The 22,190-nt window shown below is 47.2% G+C and overlaps 1 protein-coding gene across 3 annotated transcripts in view; it reads left to right on the forward strand.

The window, feature by feature from the left end:
- Positions 1-22,190, forward strand: part of CDON (cell adhesion associated, oncogene regulated) — a 58,508-nt gene that overhangs the window by 14,038 nt on the left and 22,280 nt on the right. For 2 of the 3 annotated variants that reach the window (XM_038161253.1, XM_038161252.1), the window contains exons 2-9: positions 6,291-6,427; positions 8,474-8,746; positions 10,254-10,400; positions 10,690-10,833; positions 11,587-11,874; positions 12,719-12,988; positions 13,910-14,248; positions 18,708-19,000. In XM_038161253.1, the coding sequence (XP_038017181.1) occupies positions 6,352-6,427; positions 8,474-8,746; positions 10,254-10,400; positions 10,690-10,833; positions 11,587-11,874; positions 12,719-12,988; positions 13,910-14,248; positions 18,708-19,000 (1,830 nt within the window). In that variant the 5' untranslated portion in view covers positions 6,291-6,351. Of the gene's footprint in view, positions 1-3,021; positions 4,300-6,290; positions 6,428-8,473; positions 8,747-10,253; positions 10,401-10,689; positions 10,834-11,586; positions 11,875-12,718; positions 12,989-13,909; positions 14,249-18,707; positions 19,001-22,190 lie in introns of those variants that run through there. The other variant, XM_038161254.1, reaches the window with a different exon arrangement.

Genomic DNA, 22,190 nt, shown 5'->3' on the forward strand with positions numbered 1-22,190 from the left:
GGCTTTATGGGCAGAAATGTGGAGGCATCACTGAAACCCAAGCTGAGGATTGCAAAGTTTGAGCAACTCTAATTTCTCTCCTTTATTCAGGAGATCCTTATCCTTCTGATAAGGATCTGGAGGGTGCACTTTCATTTGTTTAAAATGCAATAAATAAATATGAGCAGAACATCAAAGGATGCTTTTTCTTGTAATTTTTGACTGCCTCTCTCCTCGGTGTTTCTGTGGATCCCTTGGCATCCATTTCATTGTGTTCTGACCCGTTTGTGTCTCTCACACTTGGTTTATAGGGTTACTGTCAGCAAACTGATTTTTCTGGGGTTTTCCCTTTCACATGTTTTTTTGGGCAATCAGAAAATCCCAGGCGTATGGGACTGTTCAGCAGCGTTCTGCGTGTTTCCCAAAAGCACATGCAAAATCCCTTTGAAGAATGTAATTTTACTGCTTATACTCACAAAATCCTCTCTTTGGTGATGCCATAATTCCAACACAAATGCTTAATTACGGTATTTTTTTACAAAATCCCCAACCCTTCTGTAGCTGCCTGGCTCCTTATCTCCAGCACTGGGCTTCCTGTGATTTAGTAGCACACAAGCTGCAGCTCGAGGTGGAGAAGGGTAAAACGGGAGCACTTGAATGTTTTCTGCCCAAGCTGTGATTACAGCCCGGCGTTTCCAGGCGCTCGAGCCTTCTCTTCGGAGTGTAATTAGGAACACATTGATTCTTATTGCAGCTGGCAGCTGCTCGCTATTGCCTTTTTCAGCTTCTGACCCCCATAGTCCCGCTGACCTTTCCTGGGGTTAGTCGTAGGCCCTTTTCATTGTGATGGGCTCGAAGTGGCTCATGTGGAGTTGATTATTTCCTTGCTTGTCTGGCCTTTTTGGTGCCATAACTCCAAGTCACTTCCATTTTTTTCCCCTGCTTTTGGCTGACCACAGTGAAAGGAAATGCTTTTGCTGGCGACAGGATCGGTTTGCACGCTCGACTGCCTCGATTGAGACCCTGAAAGGGGGGGAGGGGGAGGGTAATGAACACTGTAGGTGCTGCATTTGCTTTTTAAAGGTTGATGTTAATGATTGAGTGGTCATTAGGCATTCATAAAAATGAGGCTTCGGCCGGCTCCGTTGCCTTTTGGCACTCCGGGCCGCGCGGGTTGGCATCAGGAGCGCGTCTGTCGCATCCCCTGGGCAGCGGTGGCTTTGGGAGCGCTGCGCTGTCACCTGCGCTGACACCTGCGCTGTCCGGGCCCCGCAGCGCTCCGGTGTCACCTGTGCGGCACCGCCGAGCTGTCCCGGCCCCGCAGCGCTCCGCTGTCACCGGTACCGCCGGGCTGTCCCGGCCCCGCAGCGCTCCGCTGTCACCGGTACCGCCGGGCTGTCCCGGCCCCGCAGCGCCGGGGATAAGCCGGGCAGGTTCGTCCGTGCAGCCGCGAGCAGGCTGCCGGTGGCTGCCGTGCTGGAGCCCGCTCCTCCCAGCCCCGAAAGCTAATGAAGTCTATGTGCCAGCTGTTACACTCATTTTGCCAGACCCCAGGAGGACAGCATGAAGACAGTCAGTGATCAAAGGCTCTGGAGATCACTGAGGAGCCGAGCGGCAGGAATGTCTGATTGCTTTCTCTTGGAATGCCACAGGCTTCAATACCTCCTTTTTTTTCTTTTTTTTCTTTCTTTTTTTTTTTTAAGGTGTCTTGGTGTGAGATTTAATGATCTAACTCAGCTTGCTCACGCTGAAGCCAGAGTATTTTACTTAATTCAAGGGGATTCATTTGCTCTAAGTTTAGGTGGTTTGAAAATTTGTGGGTTTTGTTGTACTGATAGCAAGTTAAAATGAAATTTTTCTCGGTAATTCTAATAAATTACCTAGGGGAAAAAACCGATTTGCTGAGCTTTGGGTGTTAAATCACAAATGGCTTTATAAAGTGAGGTGGAATAAATCAATTTTGAGTTGATGCTGTTTAGGAAAAATGGGAAGTCTGTGTATCCAAAGCTGGTACACTCCAGAGGGCTGTCACCGTGCAGCTGGCGGGCAGTGCCGTCCCTGAGGCTCAGTCACTTTTTCCTTGGGCTTCTTAGCAAAGGCTGTCAGCTCCTGGAGGCGGAGTGGGCAACCTGAATAACTCCCTCTGTTCCCGAGCATGCTGTTTCCTTCCTCCTCCTCCTCCTTCTTCTGCTCTACCCAACATTTATAGGACCTGGAACGTTTGGGAAGTGCAGAAACCCTTCCTCATTTAGCTGTTCCTCGTGGAACAGCTCACTGAAGGTTGGGGGAGTGTTGGAGTGGGAGTGCATCAACCCATCGAGGTGGGGTGGTGGCGGTTGGGAAGGGAGGTCCTGGTGGTGTCGTGCCAGCTGGTCTGAGATGGCAGGAAGATGATTCAGGGAGCTAAACCAAAATGGGGATGAGATAATGCTCTTTTCATAGTGACTCTGCCCTCAGCTGCAAGGCTGGAGAGGAGAAGTTCACGGTCCAGTAAATAAGTGGGGCAGGATCTCAGCTGTGTTTGGAAGGACACAGGAGCTTGGCACCATGGGAATGCATGGAAAACAGCATTTTGTCATCTTTTAGAGTGTGAAGCCTTATTTGGGGGCAAACTTGGGTAGGAATTAGTTAATTTGGAGGTGAGGGTTAAGTTACGGTGCCAGGACCAGGCCTGTGGGGCTGTGCATTGAAGACCACTGGTTTCTGGAAGCAGTGACAAACACAAAGCTTGGGAAGGGACAGGAGGGTCACTGCCAGAGCTGCAGAAATCCTGGCTGCTCTGGTGCCTGTGCCTCCCCATCTTGGCTCAGGAGGGTGCTCCAGTGATCCCACGGGTTGCTCTCTTGTCCAGGATGACCCATGTCCATCCTGGTGAGGTCTCCAGGCCACACCAGCTGTGTGCCAGCTGCCCTGCAGCATCCTGTGTGCCAGGCTGCTGTGCCATTCTGGTGTTGGGGACAGCCCTGCTCCCGTGCTGGGAAAACACTGTTGAACTGTGCCTTCCCCTCTGTTTGCAGTTTGAGGTGATGGTTTATTTTCTTGCCTGTGCATTCCAGAGGTTGTGGGGCTGAAACTGGGAGCTGCTGGATGCCTGTCCCCACAGCTCTGTGCTGAGGGGTTCCTTTCAGAAAGGGTCTGTGACAAACGAGGCGCACAGCTAGAGTTGTGTCATGTGCAGAAATACTTCATCTTACTAATTACGTCCAGAAGTAGCAGGCACATGTTTCTGGGTGCCCCTGTGTGTGCAGCATGCTTCCCGGGGCCAGGCATCCATTGGAGTGGTCGGGATGACCCCTCCTGCTGACACAAGTCTGTTATCTTCCTTGTTTCCCTTGATCCGTGAGCAATAACATACTTTAGAGCTGACAAGGAGGTCAAGTGCTGCATGAAGATAACTGGAGGATGACTTTAGGTGAAGAGGTCTGGGTGGAAGTAGGGGAAATGTGGCCTTTGCCATGCTGTGACTTTCTGCTGGGCTGGAGAAATGGTCAGGGAAAGTGAAACGTACATTTTCCTGATCCACAAAAACCATGTCTGTCTCTATTCAACGTTGAATATTATTTCTATTAATAACTCCTCTTTTAATTTAAAATGCTCAGACAGTGACACCTCTTACTTCAAAACTTACTTTGACTATTTGATCCACAAGTGATGGAGGTACATCCTTCCAATCTGGGAACAGGGAACAGTGGGCAGAGTTGTTCTGAGCAGAGCTCATCTTGGAGTCTAGGACACTAAAATGGAGTCCCACCTAACCAAGATGCTCCTCTTTCAGATCCCAACAGGACCCCAGTGACTGGTATTTGCTGTCAAAATGTCCCAATTTTGCTGTCAAAATAACCCCTCAGGGTTGTTGAAAAGATGGCAGAGGGGAAGAATCATGTTTTTCCATCCCTTGGGCTCTTTTAGTACAATATTGAAGAGGCAGAGTTTCTCCATGGGATTTCTAAAGACCAAGAAACTACGAGCTGTGGTCTTGCCCTGTTCTCTATTTTTAACAAGGGGCTTCTGGAGTATCACCATCTGCAGAAGAAAAAGAAAGAAGCATTTTTGGGTTATGTTGTGTTGCTGGGACTTATCTTCCCATGTTCCCAGATCTACCGGTGAGCAAGATGTTTCTGCCATCCCTTCAGAAGGAGGTGTTGAGAAGCTTCATTCAGATGCCCGAGTGTTGATGCTGAACAATCCTACTCCAGTTAAAGACAATATTTTTCCTTTTTTTCCCCCCAGTCAGGGAACTTTGGTCTTTGTGGCTCGCTCTGTGTACTCGCTGCTTTGCAGTTGATCTTACCACTCCACAAGCCTGCAAAAGCCAAACTGGTAGGTCAAAAGAGGAGTAGCTGTTGACACTGGCAGCGAGGAACATGTAAGGAGAAAGATAAACAGAGGGAAATCAGAGCCTGGATAAAGTAGATCTCCAAAGATAAAGTTTAGTTAAAGATAATGAGCTGGCCTTGTTTAAAAAGACAGCTGCAAAATAACCCAGTAGCTCCATGTGCTGGGGTTAAAGTTGACCCAGAATATACGTTTCATTGCTTTTGATAAATAAATAGTGGAGGGAAGATTTGGCAAAAAGCAACATTGCCCCCAGCCCTCTTCAGCAAAGTGTTTGATGTTAACAAGTTCTCTGGGTGTTTACTTTGTCCTCTGCGTGCGCTGGTGGAGCGGCGCTCCTGCCCTTGAACCGAGGGAGAATTCAAATAAACCAACCCCTTCGGCACAGCTGGGCTCTTCTGCCATCTGCGGCTTCCCAGAACAGCCCCGGCTCGCCTCGGGAGCCAGCCTGGGCCACGGGATCGCCGGGTCTTCCCAACAGCTGAAAGAAATTTGCTGGATCAGATAAAACTGCCCAGAAACGGGAGCAGAACTCGACAGCGTTTCTTGCCGCCCTCTCAGGCTGTCAGTGTAACCAGAGTGCAGTTTGTGGGCAGAAGTGGCAGTGAGCAAACAGTTCCATAAAACCCAGAGTGATTATTTAATTATGATTGGAGGCTTTTCCTGATGCTTCATTTGCATATATACTTTACAGTGATGGTGTGATGATAAAATATGGTTATTTTTAAATAAACCACAGGAATAATTTTGCTGTTGATATCTGGATCCAGCTTCTTGGAAAGCAACTGGCTCTATGAACACTCAGTAAACTGGGACTTATTCCTACCAAGCATGTGTGTTGCTGCACTTGTTTCTGTGCTGAAGTAAAACTCCCAGTTATTGTGTGTGTGTTGGATACATGTTTATATATGCAGCTGATAGATGAGATGTTTAAAGTCTATGTTGAGTGTTATCAGCAGCAGAATTGTATGGCCGGGCTGATAAATGAAGTAACTGTGCTAAATGAGCTCAGATCTTATCCATCATAGCATTACACAAGGCCAGTTGGACATTTACGTGAATGACAGCTGTGGATTTATTGTTTTCTTGGAGAAACCAGTGTTTGATTGAGACTCAGAGTGACAGAAACACCATTCCTGAGACTCACTTCAGGCAAGTTCTGTTGCTGGTTCCATGATTTAGTTTGTATCTTGCTGGTTTGACAATTTATTGTAGAGTCATTTAGGTTGGAAAAGACCTCTGGGATCATATTTAGTTTGTGTTTTGCTGGTTTAATGATGTATTTATTTTTGATGATGAAAGGGAGATGTCTCGTAGCTGAATGGTCATGTGTGATATGGTCAAGGAAAGGACTGCCCTCTCTAGAAGTAGCCGTGGAGATAAAAGTGGATATAACGCATGCCACAAAAGGATATAGGAGAAAGCACCATTTTTTGGGGTATATAAATGAGAACAAAACTGATATTGGTGTTTTTCATTGCTATGGTTTGCCTGTAAAGCCCAGCAGAAGGAGCCAGCAGATGACAGGTCTCAGTGAGCAGCTTTAGAGCAGTTGAGAGCGGTAGCAGCATTGCAGCAGTAGATTCGTAGAAACTTGTAAAACAAGTGCGGCCTGATGATAGATGGTCAAATGATTATTGTTTGCAAACAATATTATCTCCAATAGATAAGCTGTTTACTTTGGACTCCAGCTCCTCTGGGTGGAACGGAGTCTAATTTATCAAGGCAGAGCGGTTCAATGCGGATGCCTCATGCCCCAGCTGTGGAAAAACTCTTACGTTAAGAATAGTATTTGGAACCACAGTGAAGTTCAGCTCTAACTCACTTTTACAGATGGTTTCTATATTGCAGAGAATATTAGCTGTTTCCTGGTTGTGCTTTTTTTTTTTTCTTTAAACCCCAAACACTTTGTTGTAAGCGAGTTAAAAGACGATCTCCTGAAACTCACAGTAGACATGTGCCTGTTTGTTTTGTAGCTGTTTCCGTGCCTCGTCTTAGTCTGGAGCTTTGGGCTTTCAGTTTGGATAATCTGGCGCTATGCATCCAGCCCCTGGGCGCTTCCAGGCACTGCTCCTCATCGCTGCCAGCAGCCTTGTCACTGTCACCAGCACAGGTAAGGCCTCGCCCAAGCTGGGGACGTGGAGGTTTTGGGGTTGAGCTCAAATTTGGAACAAACAAAGCTTGGGAGTGCATTTCGAAGTGGCCAGCTTTAATGGATGTTGGCAATAAGCTGCTTTTAAGGAAGCATGGAGCACTTGCTCCATGAAACACAGCCTTGCACTCACTATATGACTTTGCTTGTGAAAACTTGGCTCGGGGCAAGCTCCAGAACATGGAAGACTCTGGGATACGTGGGTTTGTTCCTTGGGATCTCCATGGATTCAGCTGGACGCCGGTTCTGCTGCATGCAGTGCATCTTGTGTTCCCAGGGGTTGGGAGGGGCTTGGATTTTCAGGGGGAGAGGGGAATCAGCCCTTTGAAATCCGAAAGCTGATGCGTGGCTGCAGTTGGAACAGCTCTGGTGTTAAAAAAAAGAAGAGGGATGGTTTTAATTGACACATCTGCTCTGTGTAGTCAGCTTGTCTTAACGTAACCACACAAAAAAGAAGCTTTTACTACTTTTAGCACTTCATAGCCAATCGTTATGAGCAAATGGGATAAATTTTATTTTTCAAGCAGTCATAGGAGATAAATTCCAGCTGCAGGGTCACTGCTACCAATTTTGCCTTTTACGCGAAGTGCGGTATTGGTGTCAGAAGTGAGGGCAGGGGCGAAGATGAAAGTAGCAGTATGATTTCATAGCAATTGGTGGCAAGCAGACTGAAAGGTCAGTGCTTCCCTCGTATCCCTGGAAATTCCAACTGAACTAACAGGAAAAACAGTTTTCTAATTAAAAGCTAAAAATGGACATCTGGAGTCCTGCGAAATGCTTGGATACCATTTTTATGGATTTCATCTTTTTTTGTTAAGTGAAGCCACACTTTAATTTCCAGTTTTATTTTATGTTTATGCAGATAGTTTATGGTTCAGTTAAAAATGTGCAGTCTCTCATCTGAAACTCATAACCAGAGTTGGGATGGACTGACTTGAGAAGAAAAGCATGAACCCAGGGCCCCACCTATAAGAAAACTGTCTCTGACTTGGATGTCATTTAATATCATCTTGACCCGTACTATCTGGAATTCCTTAGATCCTTTACAAAATAGAAGTTGTTTTTCCCTGCCAATGTGTCTATTTTTAATGCAGTTTTTTCTCCTAATTTATGTTACTAACCAATTAAATATTACTGGTGTTAATTGCCTTTTGCTTGCTTCCTTCATGCAAAATCTTTAGTGGAGATTTCAATAGAAAACAAATGGAAATACTTCCCAGTGTTTCATTGGCCAGAATAGGAAAAAATCTCTTCCAACAAGCAGGAATTTTCTTCTGGCAAATAAATGGATTCTCATAACCAAGTTCTGTGGAATTGAACCTTTTATTTATTAGCAGCTCTTCCTGTTTCTGTTCATCTTTACTCAGTAAAGATAATGGATGCCCAATTCATCATCCTTGTCCTGATGAAGTCCATGTATTTGGAATTAGCAAGAGCCTTTGCTGTTCGTCCAGCTTTTTTTTATCCGGCTATTTTTAATTAGTTCTGCAGACTCGGAGACGGTTCTGTGTAAATACCTGGCAGGCTCCTGCCATTTCTAGCATTTTACAAGTCACGTCCGGGCCTGCTTCATATGGGACAGATCAGCTACAGCTGCGTGTTCCTGTGCTCCATCTCCTCAGGTGACGGGTGCTGTTTTCCTCTGGATAAATCCAGTGGGATTGCAATTTCTGCTGGCCCTGGCAAGCCTGACTCCTGTGCCTTGTGCACACTTGGGGATTTACTTACCCTTACTGCACCTACCTCCATTTAACTGTTGTTACCCCCTTTATGGGGCTTGAATCTTGACATTTTCCCAGTGTTTGAGAGCGAGCAGGAATCTCCCCTGAGTTCCTCTTGCCAAGGAAAAGGCAGCACTTGCTTGAGTATCACTTGCAACTTGGAGTTTAGAGACCCTTTATATGGTGAGTCTTTCCTACCAGCCACCACATTGTTAACCTTATCACCTGTGTCCATGCAAAGTTCTGGTCTCTAACATATATTGAGTATGTGTATTTTTCCTTTCAGATATAACTCCCCGCTTTATTTCTGAGCCCTCATCTACTGTCCAGAAGTCTGGTGAGCCCGTCCAACTGCGCTGCTCTGCTGAGCCCTCCACAGCTCGCATTTCCTGGCTGTTTAATGGGGAGCCTCTGAACAGCAGGGCGGGAGAGGTGGAAATCCAGCCGGGATCTTTGACAGTCGTGTCCCTGAGCCCGGCGACGTGCGGGCGCTATCAGTGCGTGGCGAGCAGCGGCGTGGGCGCCGTGCTGAGCCGGCCGGCCACGGTGTCCATGGGCAGTAAGTTCATCTGCATTTCTGTTCTTTGCTCCTTGCCAATTCTCAGCTGGCTTGTATGGCTTGTTCTTTGACTTTTAGAAAATGCCCAGATCAAAATGTTCTGGGGTGTTTTTTTTCCTCAGCCAGTATGTACAATACGATGGATTGTACACATCTTGCCTTTTTTTTTATTACATCATCTGAGACCTGTCAGGTGATGCAGCCCTGGAGCAGATTCCCCCGAAAGCTTGTGGATCCCCACCCTTGGAGGCTTTTAAAGCCTCAGCTACACCAAACCATACCTGATGGATTTAGTGTTGGTGTCCGTCTCATTTTGAGTTGAAGGACCTCAAGGGTCTCCTTCAGCAAACACAAATGTTATTCAATGAAATAATATTCATTTCCATGAATTGGCCTGAAAATACAAGATTCTCAAATGCTTCCTTCACAAAGGATGTTGAAAGAGCAGCTGAACTGCCACACCATTGTAGAAGCATGCATGAGAGTTGAGGAGAAATCTGTGGGAGTTGTTGCCTGGGAAATAAGTGGGAGCTGCAGATTTTAACTTTCATTTTATTTGATCAAACCAGTGTTGATGTTCTTCAGGTGGGGACATTCTTCTCACCTCTTAGGGACAGCTTCCCTTCTCTTAGTTGCACTGGTTCTTCTGATCAGTCTTTGCTTTGATGCTTGATCTGTAAATTGTGTGTCCTCGAGGGATTTGGAAGAGGGAGGACAATATCTTCCACATGGGAAGGACAGTGCAGTGCTGAGAACGGGAGTACAATATTCCTGCATGAGTGTGGTTTGTCTGCTTGGGATCTGTGGGCTGTCTGAATCAGGTCTTTGTCAAGCAGGGTTTGAGTGATTTCTCTGGAAGGGTACCTCATCTATGGAGCATGTCCAAAATCCCCTTGGGAGGAAAATCTCTTATAAGTGTTTTGGTAAAGTACTGACCCATGGCCAGTCCCTCTCAAGAGAGCTCCAAGGGTGGCCAGCATAAGAAAACTTCACAGCCTCAAAGAAGTTTGAACATGGAGGGAGTAAAAGAGCAGCTTTCACACTTTTCCTCCTTTCTTGGAGGTTTTGGCAGCACACAGGAAGGTGCTGGGAGCTCTCTGCCTGCCTCATTATCATCCCAGAAAGACAATTCCATGTTTTTATGGATAGGCTTCCTGCTGTCAGTGTGAATTGTCTTCTGTAGTGCCTGCAGAGTGTGTGAGGAGTCCTGCAGCCTTTCCAGTGTCTCTGCTGGCTTTTCTGGGAGCAGTTGAGGGGATGTAGGAATTATTTTTTCTCCTCACTGTTCCCATGTAAAAGCTTTTTGTAGTAAGGAAGTGGGTAAGGAGGGTTTATGCTCTTATGGGCTGCAGGATAGACCAGGCCTGTTGATGTGAGTGTCCAAAAGCTGCAGCAGAGAAAATAATCAGCATGAGACCAACTGTATTCTGAACACACAGACTGAGCTTCCTGCCCTTCCCCTCCTCCAAGCCGTGGCTGCTCTTACCCTGTTCCCAACTCTCTCCAGGTTTAGCTGACTTTGATGCCCTGGGGACAGCAGCTGTTGCAGCAGAGGAAGGAGGCACAGCTCTCATCAGGTGCAAGGTGCCAGAAAGTCACCCCAAAGCACAGGTTCGCTTCCAAGTGCAGGGGAAATGGCTGGAGCAATCAACAGGTGAGGTGTTTTGTGCAATATAAGTATCCAGCAAAAGCTTGCCTGGAGTTTTTTCTTTGAACCTAAGGGAAAAAACTCGTCTGGAAGTTTGCAGAACTTCCTGTACAAATTACTTTATCTAAACCTACCCTTGGAAATGAGTCTCCTTTGCATGATGATTTCTTTTTGATTCTCTATTTAGAATAAGTAGGTATAGCTGACAAATTAATTTTAAAAATTACAGAAAAGGAAGACCTCTTTTGAAACTAAATTAAATTTAATCCTCTTTTCACCTTCCCTGCTTGTTCAGACAACTACCTAATTCTTCCATCTGGAAACCTGCAAATTTTGAATGTATCTTTAGAAAACAAAGGATCCTACAAGTGTGCAGCATACAACCCAGTTACTCACGACCTCAGAGTAGAACTCACTGCACGGAAGCTCACAGTCACACGTGAGTATTCAGCTCATCTTTCCAGAATTAACACAGCTCAAACAGAATAAATAACATCCCTTTTTTTAGCAAGGGCCCATCAGTGCCTCCAACACCATGGTATGTAAGATCTCTCCTGCATTCTTTGCACATTCAGTTCTTATTTCCCCTCACTGTGGAGGAGCAGCATGACTGCTTTTCAAATCCCAGGCAGTCACCTTTGGAAAGGGAATACTGTTAATACTTCTGTCCCCAAATCTTTTTTGGGGCAAGACTTCTGGAAGTGTTACAACATCATGCTCAGTCCCAAGTGCAGTGTTTGAAAGACATGGAGGAGGACAGAGAATGGGATGGGAGGGTGTGGTTTTAAAGCTTGGTTGATTTCTCCTGCAAGGAAAAGCTAAGAGAATTGGGATAGTTCAGCCTGTAAAATAGAGGGTTTAGGGGTGACCTGATTGTGACCTTCCAGTACCTGAAGGGAGCCTACAAGAAGAATAGAGGGAGAGGACCTGGAGTGACAGGACAGGGGGGAATGGCAATGATTCCCCCATTCCAAGGGGGAATGACACTCATAGGTTTAGATTAGATATTGGGTCCCTGTGAGGATGGTGAGCCATGTGAAGCTCTCTGCCAAGAGAGGCTGTGGCTTTTCCATCCCTGGAAATGTTCAAGGCCAGGATGGACAGGGCTTGGAACAAACCAGTCTGGTGAAAGGTGACCAGATGCCCAAACCAATCTGTGATTCTATTCCACGATTCGTCTCCTTTCCTCCAGGCCCTTCTTCAGGTGGCTCCCACATCCTTCACCCGCTGGCTCCCCAGAGCCTGGCAGTGCCCCGGCACAGCGCCCTGACCCTGGAGTGTGTGGTCAGTGGGGCAGCTGCAGCCCCCATCCGCTGGGTGAAGGACGGCCGGGATGCGCTCAGGAGAGGCGGGTGGAAGCTGCTGCACTCCCACCTGGTCACGGACCGGCTGGAGCCATCGGATGCTGGGAATTACTCCTGCGTGGTGGGAAGTGACTCTGGAGCAGTGAAATATGTTAACTATTCGCTTACTGTACTTGGTAAGAATTAAAGACATTTTCACATTTCATTTTTCATCCAGGCAACAAACATACCCTTCATATACCTGCTGGTTTTGGCATCTGCTTCCAAACAGCCTTGCATTCTTTCTCAACCTTAAGCATATTAAAATAAAGAATACAGATCTGTTTATAATGACCATATCCCATCATTTCTCCCAAGTTAAAATCCGTAATTATTTATCTCTTCAAACCATTTGCAGTCTGAAATAATGAAACAGTGAAGGATAACAAACTCCAAGGAAAGAACTGATCCATTTATTTTCCTGCAGAGTGCCAGTGTCGGTAATGTGCCAGGGACCAGATTTGCTTCTTTTGAGGTGGTATGTGAACAAAAACTGGTGAAGGAAGGCGATATGTTTGGATGAGAATGTCAACAAAAGCAGAAAAAATATAATCATATGCTTGGCCTCTTTTGTTTGGCTGCTAGTTGTTCCTCACCTCCGCTTTCCATTATAGCAGATTTTCCTGCTACTTGAGTTTTTCTGCATTCGTGACAGATTTTGTTTGAGTTTTAAAATGTGTGTGTTTGAGTTACTTAGAAAACAGGGTGTTGATGCACAACACACCTCTTTTTGGAGAGTGTCACTAATTAGTTGTTTTGAAAATAGAAGTCTTTTATTTACAAGATTAATGCAAGCATGTGGCTGTTGAAATAAAAGGGAGAAACCGTTCAAATAAGCCCATGCATGGGAAAACCAGCTTCGGCCTGTGCAGCTTGTGCTTCCTGTTCAGCCCTTGGATGTGATAAGCCTGTGTAATGTTTCACAGCAGTTTTTTCAGGACTTAGTCTAAGTCGTTTATGTGGAATCATTTCCCTTTCCAGAACCTGCCTCACTCTCCAGGGGACTGCAGGACGAAACCGTGGCTGCGGGAGCGAGCGTCCATTTCTGGTGCGAGGTTGGCGGCAGCCCTGCTCCCACCCTCACCTGGCTCCACAATGCGGCTCCTCTCCAGCCCTCCCCACGACACTTCCCCACGGGAAGCCACCTGCGGATCTGCGGGGTCACCCTGGAGGACTCTGGCTTGTACCAGTGTGTGGGAAGCAATGGAATTGGGTTTGTGCAGTCCACGGGGAGACTCCGTGTGCAGCCAGGTAGGAGCACTTGGAGCCCTCAAGAACTCACATTTAGCATTTATACTTTAAGCTTTATTCTGTTGTGGTATTTTTTTCCCCTAGATTATATATTAATTTGTTTCTGACCACTAATCTTACAAAGAAGGTGCTTTCAGCTGGATTTTAAGAGATGCAGGGATTTCTGGGGTAGTGTGGCTACTTGATACTTAAAACCTGGATTATCAGCTGCGATCAAATCAGCTTATGATTGGACTTGATGCGATTTATTCTTAAATGGAATCAGGATCCTGTTGTGCTGGGTGAGCTGGTACTCCTAGTAGTATTGGCTGCTGAGTAGTTAAGCCTGTTCCATAATCAAGTTTACACAACAATCATCAGGTTTGGGGTTAATGCACACTTCCCCTCTATCAGATTTGCAGGATCAGGTACCAGCAGTACTTTTGATCTCTTTTCTCTCTAAGATACCTTCTAATACCCAGAGAAGTTGATTTCTGCTGGCACAAGGATGGTGGCAACACTGCCATCCCCGTTCTCTCCCTGTCATGTGTAGCTGAAGCTTTGAACCTTCTCTGGACCAGTTTTGGTTGGTGTGAGCTGTGCAGAGCCTGGCTGAGCAGAGATCTCATGGCCTGTGCATGTGTGGAGTGGACTAAGCCAGTCTTGCCTGCGCTGTGTTCCTCCCTGACAGTCAAGTCTTTGTCCTTTAGAAAGTTTAAAGTGCAGTTTGAGTGTAGGTTTTTATCAGCCTCCTCTAAGGTGGAGTCTGTGCTGATCTCTGCAGTCTGGAAAGGAAGTCTAGAGATGCTGTGTACAGAAGAAATCATTGTTAAAATGGTTAGAAAGAACCACATGTGATTTTTTTAAATTATATTGACTTGTTCTGGCATTAAGTGTCATATCCCTTAGTTGAATTCATTCTTTGGTTGTGTTTCCCCCCAGGCAAAGACTCTGTCCCCATCATCATCTCTTCCCCGGCCAACACCACTGTGGTGGCCGGTGGGGATGTGACCCTGTCCTGCAATGCCACCGGCCTGCCCGCTCCTCTGATCCGCTGGTACGACAGCAGAGGCCTCGTGATCGGCCACCCCAGCCAGGGGCTGCCCCCCAAAGCACAGAGCCCTCCCCCAGCAGGGCCAGAGCCCCGGTGCCCCTGGGTGCCCCGGGCGGGCTGGGGCTCCCTGCGCCTGCGGAACGTGACCCCCGAGCGTGCCGGGCAGTTCCGCTGCGAGGCCAGCAACGAGCACGGCTCCGCCCTGGCCACAGCCTTCCTGACAGTCGGTAAGTTGAAGCCCCAAACTTCCCTCTTGGCTCCCTGATTTAGGTGAGAAATGCCTCAAAATAAGCAGGTGGGTGAGGCAGAATCTCAGGGAAAGGAAGCAGAGGCGTCTTAGTTGTCTTCACGGAGCAGTTCCTCCATCCCACCTTAGGCAAAGGAGGAATGCTGTGTGCATTGCATGGGCTTAGCATCTTCTATGTGAAAAAAACTATCTGAGGGTGTGTCAGACTAAGCCCTTTTCTGACTCAGAGATGGGGCAACTGAGGGGACGAGAGCCTTTCATGCCTTAAAGCCAATCATCTAAAATTACCCCTCGCAGGTCCTAATACAGTGCATCTTTCATAGTTCTATTTCTCCAAAGTATCTAGTCTTTTTTACAAAACCATCCTTTAAAACTTGTTTCTGTTTCCATTTGTCTCTCAACAATATCTGTCGTATTCCACAACATTTCTAAGTCACCATTTCTTGTCCCAATGTTTACATACAAATACATACCATGTGAGCCTTCTGTCAGGTTTTGAGAATTTTCTACAAATCCATTTCCCACAAGGCTGATATTTTTTATTTATATCTTGAAATTACTACTAGGAAAAGACAGTAGTTACACTAAAGCAAAATGGGAAAGAGCCTTTCCTCACTTTGGAATATTATGTGACATTAATAACAGGTTTGAGCTCCCCCAAGTTCCCTCCACAAGAACCGAGATACAGATTTTTAGTTACATGAAGTTACTTAAGTTTCTCAGCTCTTTCAGCACCTTGCCTCAGTTAATTTAGCTGAATGCCAGGGAGATTTCAGGTTAGTGGGATTTAATATGTGGCCCCATATTTAAAGTTCTTTGGTTAGAGTTTAAAACTCCTGTAAATAACATAAAAAGATGCTTAAAGGTTCACTTAGAGGAAAAAAGAAAGAAGAAACCTCAAGAAAGTGATCCCATCATGTAGTTTTATAAATCAGTTATTTTTGGACCTTGCTGAGTGGAAAAACGAAACTAAATATCATCCCAGAATTCAGCCTGCGTTAAAGAGAAAAATCCCAGTGCTTTGCTTCAGAATTTTATGGCAGTGAGTTCAATTTTAATGCTTTGTTTATTAACTTTTATCGGTTTCTAATACGTTGTACTGGCTGCTGATTATGGTGCAGAGGGTGGTTAAGGCATTTGGTTTTGATATAAAAGTCTCTGAGGACTTTCTGGGAGCTGTTAGGGGTTTAGAACAGCTCCCAGCCATGCCAAAGACATGCTCAGACACTCAGCTGTTTAATGAAGAATTCCTGCCAGGTAACACTTCCGAAGCACCTGGATGACTTCAGCTGGGATTCCATTGCTTCAGTAGAAGGATCACCTTAAACACCTCTCAGCTTCAGTCCCCGTTCCTGTAATTTGCCTTGTCCCAGCACACAGTAAGAGAGCCCATTTGGCTGAAAAAAATATTTTTTTTTTCCCTTCTGCTGGATCTTTTCCAGGCTGTGATTCATTGCATGGTCTTACAGTGGGCAGGACAACTTCAGCTGCCATCATAGTGAGAAACCACCAAAATGTAAAATGATGCCTCAGGATCCTGTACCCACGGCCCTCCCTTTTTGGGTCTCTTTTTTAGACAGTTGCAGGAGCTTCCCAGAGCTACTGAACACAAAGTTAAATCTCCAAAATAACTTCATCTTATGGAAATGAAGGAGAAAAATACACTGCAGGCAGTCTGAGTAGCAGGAGAGGGAGTGAAAAACACAAGGAGCATTTAGTCCACACAGGTGGGTGTTTCAGGGGCAAACAGGCTGAAGTTACTCCTACAGAAACCTTAGAGAAGCTCTGAGAAGTCCTAATGTGATTTGAAACACGTGCCAGGTGTGGGTGACCTCACTGATGTGCTGTGTTCAGGTTTTCAGAGGGCTTCCCCAGCCTGTGCTGAGGTATTTGGAGAGCTTGGAAAGAGGGAGGATCCTCTGGCTGTTAAAGGAGCAGGGAAGAAGAGGCTGGGAATGTGACCTGTTTGCACAGCAGAGATAAAACCCAGAGCTGCTGGCTCTGCCTGTGGCTGTACCCTGGTCAGCAGGGAGCAGGAGAACAAGCCAAGGTGCTGTGAAACACAGCAGGTGGGGAAGGGTTTCTGCAGGAGGGGAGGCTGAAAAAGTGAGGGCTCTTCCCCTTCAAAATGAGGCAGCTGAAGGGGAGAAACAACAGTGGGCAGTAGAGTACTGGGTATTATGGAATGTGTGGTTTGGAGCCAGGCTGGGAGAGTTGGGATGGTTCATCCTGGAGAAGAGAAGGATTTGGGGAGATCTTAGACCCTCTTCTCATGCCTAAGAGAGCTGGAGAGAGTTTTTGTACAAGGGCCTGGAGTGACAGGACAAGAGAGAATGGCTTCACACTGCCACAGAGCAGGGTTAGATGAGATATTGGGAAGAAATTCCTCCCTGTGAGAGTGGTGAGGCCACAGAGAAGCTGTGGCTGCCCCATCCCTGGGAATGTCCAAGGCCAGGTTGGATAGGGAGGGCTTGGAGCAACTTGGGATAGTAAAGGTGTCCCTGCCCATGGCAGTGGGGTGGAACTGAATGGCATTTAAAGTCCCTTCCAACCCAAATCATTCTAAGATTCTATGAATACATTCTTTTAATGCCCAAATTTGGGTGATTCAGTCCTTCTCTGGTTGCTGGTGGGATCAGGATTTTGGGTGCATGCAGCCTTTGGCCTGACTCAGCTCAGTGCTTCTGGTGTTCCTGGTGGAATGGGGAAGCTGAGGAAGAAAAATCTCCATGGCTAAGGGGAAAGGGATGGCACTGGGAGCAACAGCCAAAAAAAAGTTCCATAATGACACAGCAGCAGAGAGAAGGCTGATGTGCTGGGTTACATGGGTAGTAATTATGCCAGAAACTTTGCAGAAAGAGCTTTGATCTGAATTACTCAATGGGAATTGTTACCCGGGGCTTGTTTTCCAAAGCAAAAATACAACAACTCAGCAGTTGTTGACGACTCCCCTCCTGCAGCAATAAACACAGCGCTGGCTGTGGGTCTGCTGTCACCAGCTGAAACCACAACTCATCCTCCACTCCAAGAGTCCGTGTCCCCAGTGCCAGCAGGCGCCAAACCAAACCATGCCCACCCACATCTTTGGGGTCCACCACGGAGCTGAGGGCCTTCCACCTCCTCCCATTTGTTTCCAATATCACGCCCTTCCCGCTGCTCCACTGACAGCTGAGATATCCTTTCGCTCAGGGATTGTTCTGGGAGTGTCTGGCATTTTAGGACCATCTGGGCTTTGGGGACATCCTCCCCACGCTGTTGCCTTCTTCCTGTCTCTGAATTTTGTGGCATTGCTAAATAAATGAGAAGAAACAAACAAGGAATGCTTGCCGAGAGCATGTCTTCAATTTGAAAAGAGAACTTTCCTTCCCAGCTTTTTAAAAAGTGGCCAAAAATAGCAGCCACACTTGCTGCTGGTATTTTAATGGAGGTTTGAAGGAATCTGAGTCAGCCAGGCTAACACTGCCTAGGCTTTACATTACCAAGGAATTTGTTTGTTTTGTAAACCAAGTTCCCTTCATTCCCTTCCCCTTCCAGACCCCGGCACGTAACATAAACCTACACAAATCTGAAAGGACGGACAGGGCTCCGAACATCTGGCTGTCCCGCTGCTGCCGTGCGCAGCCTTGAGGAGCTGTGCTGCTTCCCAAACCTTCTTGCTTTAAGTACTGATGTTTTCTTGTCCTGGATAATCTCACATGTCCAACCTGCCACCCTTTTCCTGCCTGGAATTCTTACGGGCCCTGCATCAACCGAATAGGCCTTTTTTTTTGTCTTGTGGCCTCTTTTAGAGTACTGATGCTATATAGATTTCTTTTTCATACCAGCAAAAGTAAATAGGATGGAGGAGGCTGGAGAAGGATTTCTAGAAATGCGTTGGTATTAAATTGCATGTAGATCTTCCTGTAAACTGAGTTTATTCTCAGCATAAATTTTCAAATGAAGTAGTTGAGTTGTGCAGCTTTCAAAGCTTCTCTAAATTACAGCTAAAACCTCAGAAACTGGGGTAGGAGAATGTCCTCTTGTGTGCATGCCAGTGCAGGCCATGAAAAGTTCCTTGTACAACGGCGTACAAATTACTCGGTTTGTCTCACAAATTTAGCTATATACTTATTTATTTCTTTTAACATGCATTGCCATGACTTAATTTAGTGGAGATACGGTCAAACTGTGCCTGTAGACCTTGAGTTTCAGGTTTCCTCTCTTTGCTACTGTGAAAAAAAACACCAAACCAAACAAAACAAACCGAACCCCACTGCTGTGCCCTGAAAAAACACCCAGGCCGCAGCTTGGCACCAGGCTCAGATCTGTGTGGGCACCTCTGGACCTGGTGTTTTGCAGCAGGGCTTGTTTGGAAATGTCACTCTGAAATGATTTAGCGTCCCCTCGGCGTGGGGCAATGTACGTCATCGTGGGGATGTAACCAGACCCTCCTTTTGCAGTTCCTTCAGCAACTGGCACGAGAGCAGGAGAAACAGCTCCTCTGGAGCTTGCCCAGAGCGACGAGAGCGGCAGTGATTTTGGTGCAGAAATGGCATTTTCAAGCTCACCTCCGACAAAATCTCCTCTGGACGCGGCTGCGATGGAGAAAGCGTCGAGCGCCGCCGCCCCGCCCGAGGCCCCCATCATCCTGAGCCCCCCACAGACGCCGAAGCCGGACACGTACAGCCTGGTGTGGCGGCCGGGCCGCGCCGGGGGGCTGCCCATCAACGCCTACTTTGTCAAATACCGCAAGGTACCGTCCCCAGCCGCGCCCACCCTGCGGGGACACACCGCGGGTCTGCGCGTGCCACAAGGAGCCAGCAGTGCCGCCGTGTTGTGGCTGCCAGCCAGGGTCTGATGGCTCGACCCGGAGGCTGCAGCCTTCCCAGAGAGAGCTCCCACAGGAGACAGCTTCCATGGGGTCTGAGGCAGCCCTTCAGCCTCCCCAGAGAGAGCTCCCTCACGAGACAGCTTCCGTGGGGTCTGAGGCAGCCCTTCAGCCTTCCCACACAGAGCTCCCACACGAGACAGTTTCCTTGGGGTCTCAGGCAGCCCTTCAGCCTTCCCACAGAGAGCTCCCTCACGAGACAGCTTCCATGGGGTCTGAGGCAGCCCTTCAGCCTCCCCAGAGAGAGCTCCCACACGAGACAGCTTCCATGGGGTCTGAGGCAGCCCTTCAGCCTCCCCAGAGAGAGCTCCCTCACGAGACAGCTTCCATGGGGTCTGAGGCAGCCCTTCAGCCTTCCCACACAGAGCTCCCACACGAGACAGTTTCCTTGGGGTCTCAGGCAGCCCTTCAGCCTTCCCACAGAGAGCTCCCTCACGAGACAGCTTCCATGGGGTCTGAGGCAGCCCTTCAGCCTCCCCAGAGAGAGCTCCCACACGAGACAGCTTCCATGGGGTCTGAGGCAGCCCTTCAGCCTTCCCAGAGAGAGCTCCCTCACGAGACAGCTTCCATGGGGTCTGAGGCAGCCCTTCAGCCGCAGGGTAACCTCGGAAAGGGGCAGGCAGCCCGTGGCTGTAAGCAGGCAGCTCTTAGCAGTGATTTCAGCTCTTAGCAGAGATTTCAGCTCTTAGCAGAGATTTCAGCTCTTAGCCGTGATTTCAGCTCTGCCTTGTGAGGTGTCCCCAGGCGGACACAGGGACAAAGAGACAGGAGCTCTGTGTAGCAGTTCCACAGAGTTCCTTTATTCCAGCAACCCTGCAAAGGAGGCCAGGGATGACAGGGGTGACAGCTCGCTCCCAAACAGGGCAGAAACAGGGGTTTTTATGGGGAAAAGTGGGGTGGTAAAAAGGGGGAAAAACCAATGGGTTACAAAGAATCTACATGGGAGCCCAAGCATGCTGGGAACTTGCCATGACCATGAGGATTTCTCAATCCAGGAGTGCTGAGATGATCCCATCACAGCCCACTCAAGGGACATCTCTCCAAGGGAGAGGTTTGGCATGCTTATCTGTCTCCACACTGCTGTGAACCAGGACATGGGTTCAGGCCAGGCAGAACACAGTGTGTAGCCGAAGCACAATGTTCCTGTGCACACACAGCTTGTTTGTGGGATGGCTGACACTGTCACCAGTACACTGCTCTGTCTAGTTTTAAGTGGGATTTATCCAGGCTTTTCTGTCCTTTACAGTGTCACTATGGAGAATGGGGCTCCAGGGCGTGTGTGTGCAGTCAGTGGGGTTAAAAATGCATTTAAATGTGAGCCAGCTTGAATCTATGTGTGAGAGCAGAAGGGAAGCTGGGTTTTACCTTAGTGCATCACTGAGTTTGCTACTCTGGGTCCCAAAGGGACTCAATTAAACTGAAGTTATCAAATATGACAGTGAACTGAAATTTGCAGGGCAGTACCTACTATGGCATTAAAAATGGTGTGTCAACCCCAAGCTCTTTTGCTGAACATCACGTGGTGGGATTCCTGAGGTCTCCTATGCAGAGCCAGGAGTTGGACTCCGTAATTCTTGTGGGCCACTTTCAACTCAGGAAGTTCTGTGATTCTAAAATCAGAACCAAGCAATGCCTGCATCTGTTCTTCCAAGCAAACCAGTTTTCTGTGTGGCAAAGCTGTTTGATTTATTTTTCATAAGCTTTTTAATCCTCTGCATCCTGATCTTGTCTTAGCCTGGAGGGAATGCTTAGATTTTTGACCTGTTGGTTCCTGAAAACCAAGTGCCAGAATTTGTCAGTGATGATTTCTCATCCAAAGGTGGTTGGTTCACATAAGCCCTGGAAGCTCTGAATGCTTTTTTGACCTTTTTGACGCTCTCCCTTCTCTCACACCAATCCTTTCCACATTAAATGTGCTCACTCATGCATTTCTCGGCACTGAATTTATCCTAGTTTATAGGGTGGTGCTCTCTTTGTGTCATGAAATTATTTTATTGGTTTCCCTGTTTTAATAGAGGAAAAAAAAAAGTTGGGGGAATAAAAGCCCTGGAGTGGCTGCTGTAGAAGAAAATAGTTGAACAAAGACCTCTGGCATAACCTTTGATAATCCACAGCATTTAGATCTGCCTCCAATGTTTTATTAAAGTCTTATATTGTTTAGTAGTTTATTTTTGGTGGAATCTTTGTCTTTTCCTTTGGGATTTGGGGTAATGTTTTCCTGCAAAGGTCAAGCATTAAGAGACTACCCAGAATGTCTTTCTTTTCTTTAACGGAGCTGGTGATTTCACTGCTAAGTTAAAAAGTGGTTTTGTTTTTAAAAAAAGGAAACGTGCATTGGTAAACCCGAAACCAAATCTTTGGTTTCTCTGCTGACTTTTTTGCCATCTTTAAGGAGTAACTAAGACTTACTTTTTGTTGCCTATTTTAGCCAATAAATATTTTTAAATGCTGAAATACAGGGGAAGCTGGGCAAGTACAGGGGAAGCGTCCTTCTCATTAGGGTATTGGGTCCAGCCCTTTAGTAGCACACAGCTGAAGGCTGACTGAAGGCTTGAAAATCATTTGGGCTCTTGTAGATTTAGCCACAAGTGAAAATGAAAAAAACCCCAGTCAGAACCAACTGTGTGTATGTGCGTGGAGAGGGAAAATAAGTTATCCAAAGAGTGCTGTGGTGCTTACTCCAAGGAGTGAAAGTCCCTGGTTCTGTGCGTGCTGTGCTGACGGTTTCTCTCTTTTGTGCACTTGGGGACAAACCGTAGGTAAATGTAGAAAGCAGTTTTAGTGAGGAGCAGAGGTGCTTTGGGGTGCAGTGCAGCGTGTGAGCAGTCCCCAGTTCCAAGCACGCTGTGCTGACAGTTTCTCCCTTGTGAGCAGCTGGAGACAAACCATAGGTAAATGTAGAACAGCAGGAGTTTTGGCAAGGGGCAGAGGTGCTTTGGGGTGCAATGCAGGCTGTGAGCAGTCCCCAGTTCCAAGCACGCTGTGCTGGCAGTTTCTCCCTTGTGAGCAGCTGGAGACAAACCATAGGTAGATGTAGAACAGCAGGAGTTTTGCC

This window comes from Motacilla alba, chromosome 24 (assembly GCF_015832195.1).
Source record: "Motacilla alba alba isolate MOTALB_02 chromosome 24, Motacilla_alba_V1.0_pri, whole genome shotgun sequence".
Taxonomy (NCBI): domain Eukaryota; kingdom Metazoa; phylum Chordata; class Aves; order Passeriformes; family Motacillidae; genus Motacilla; species Motacilla alba.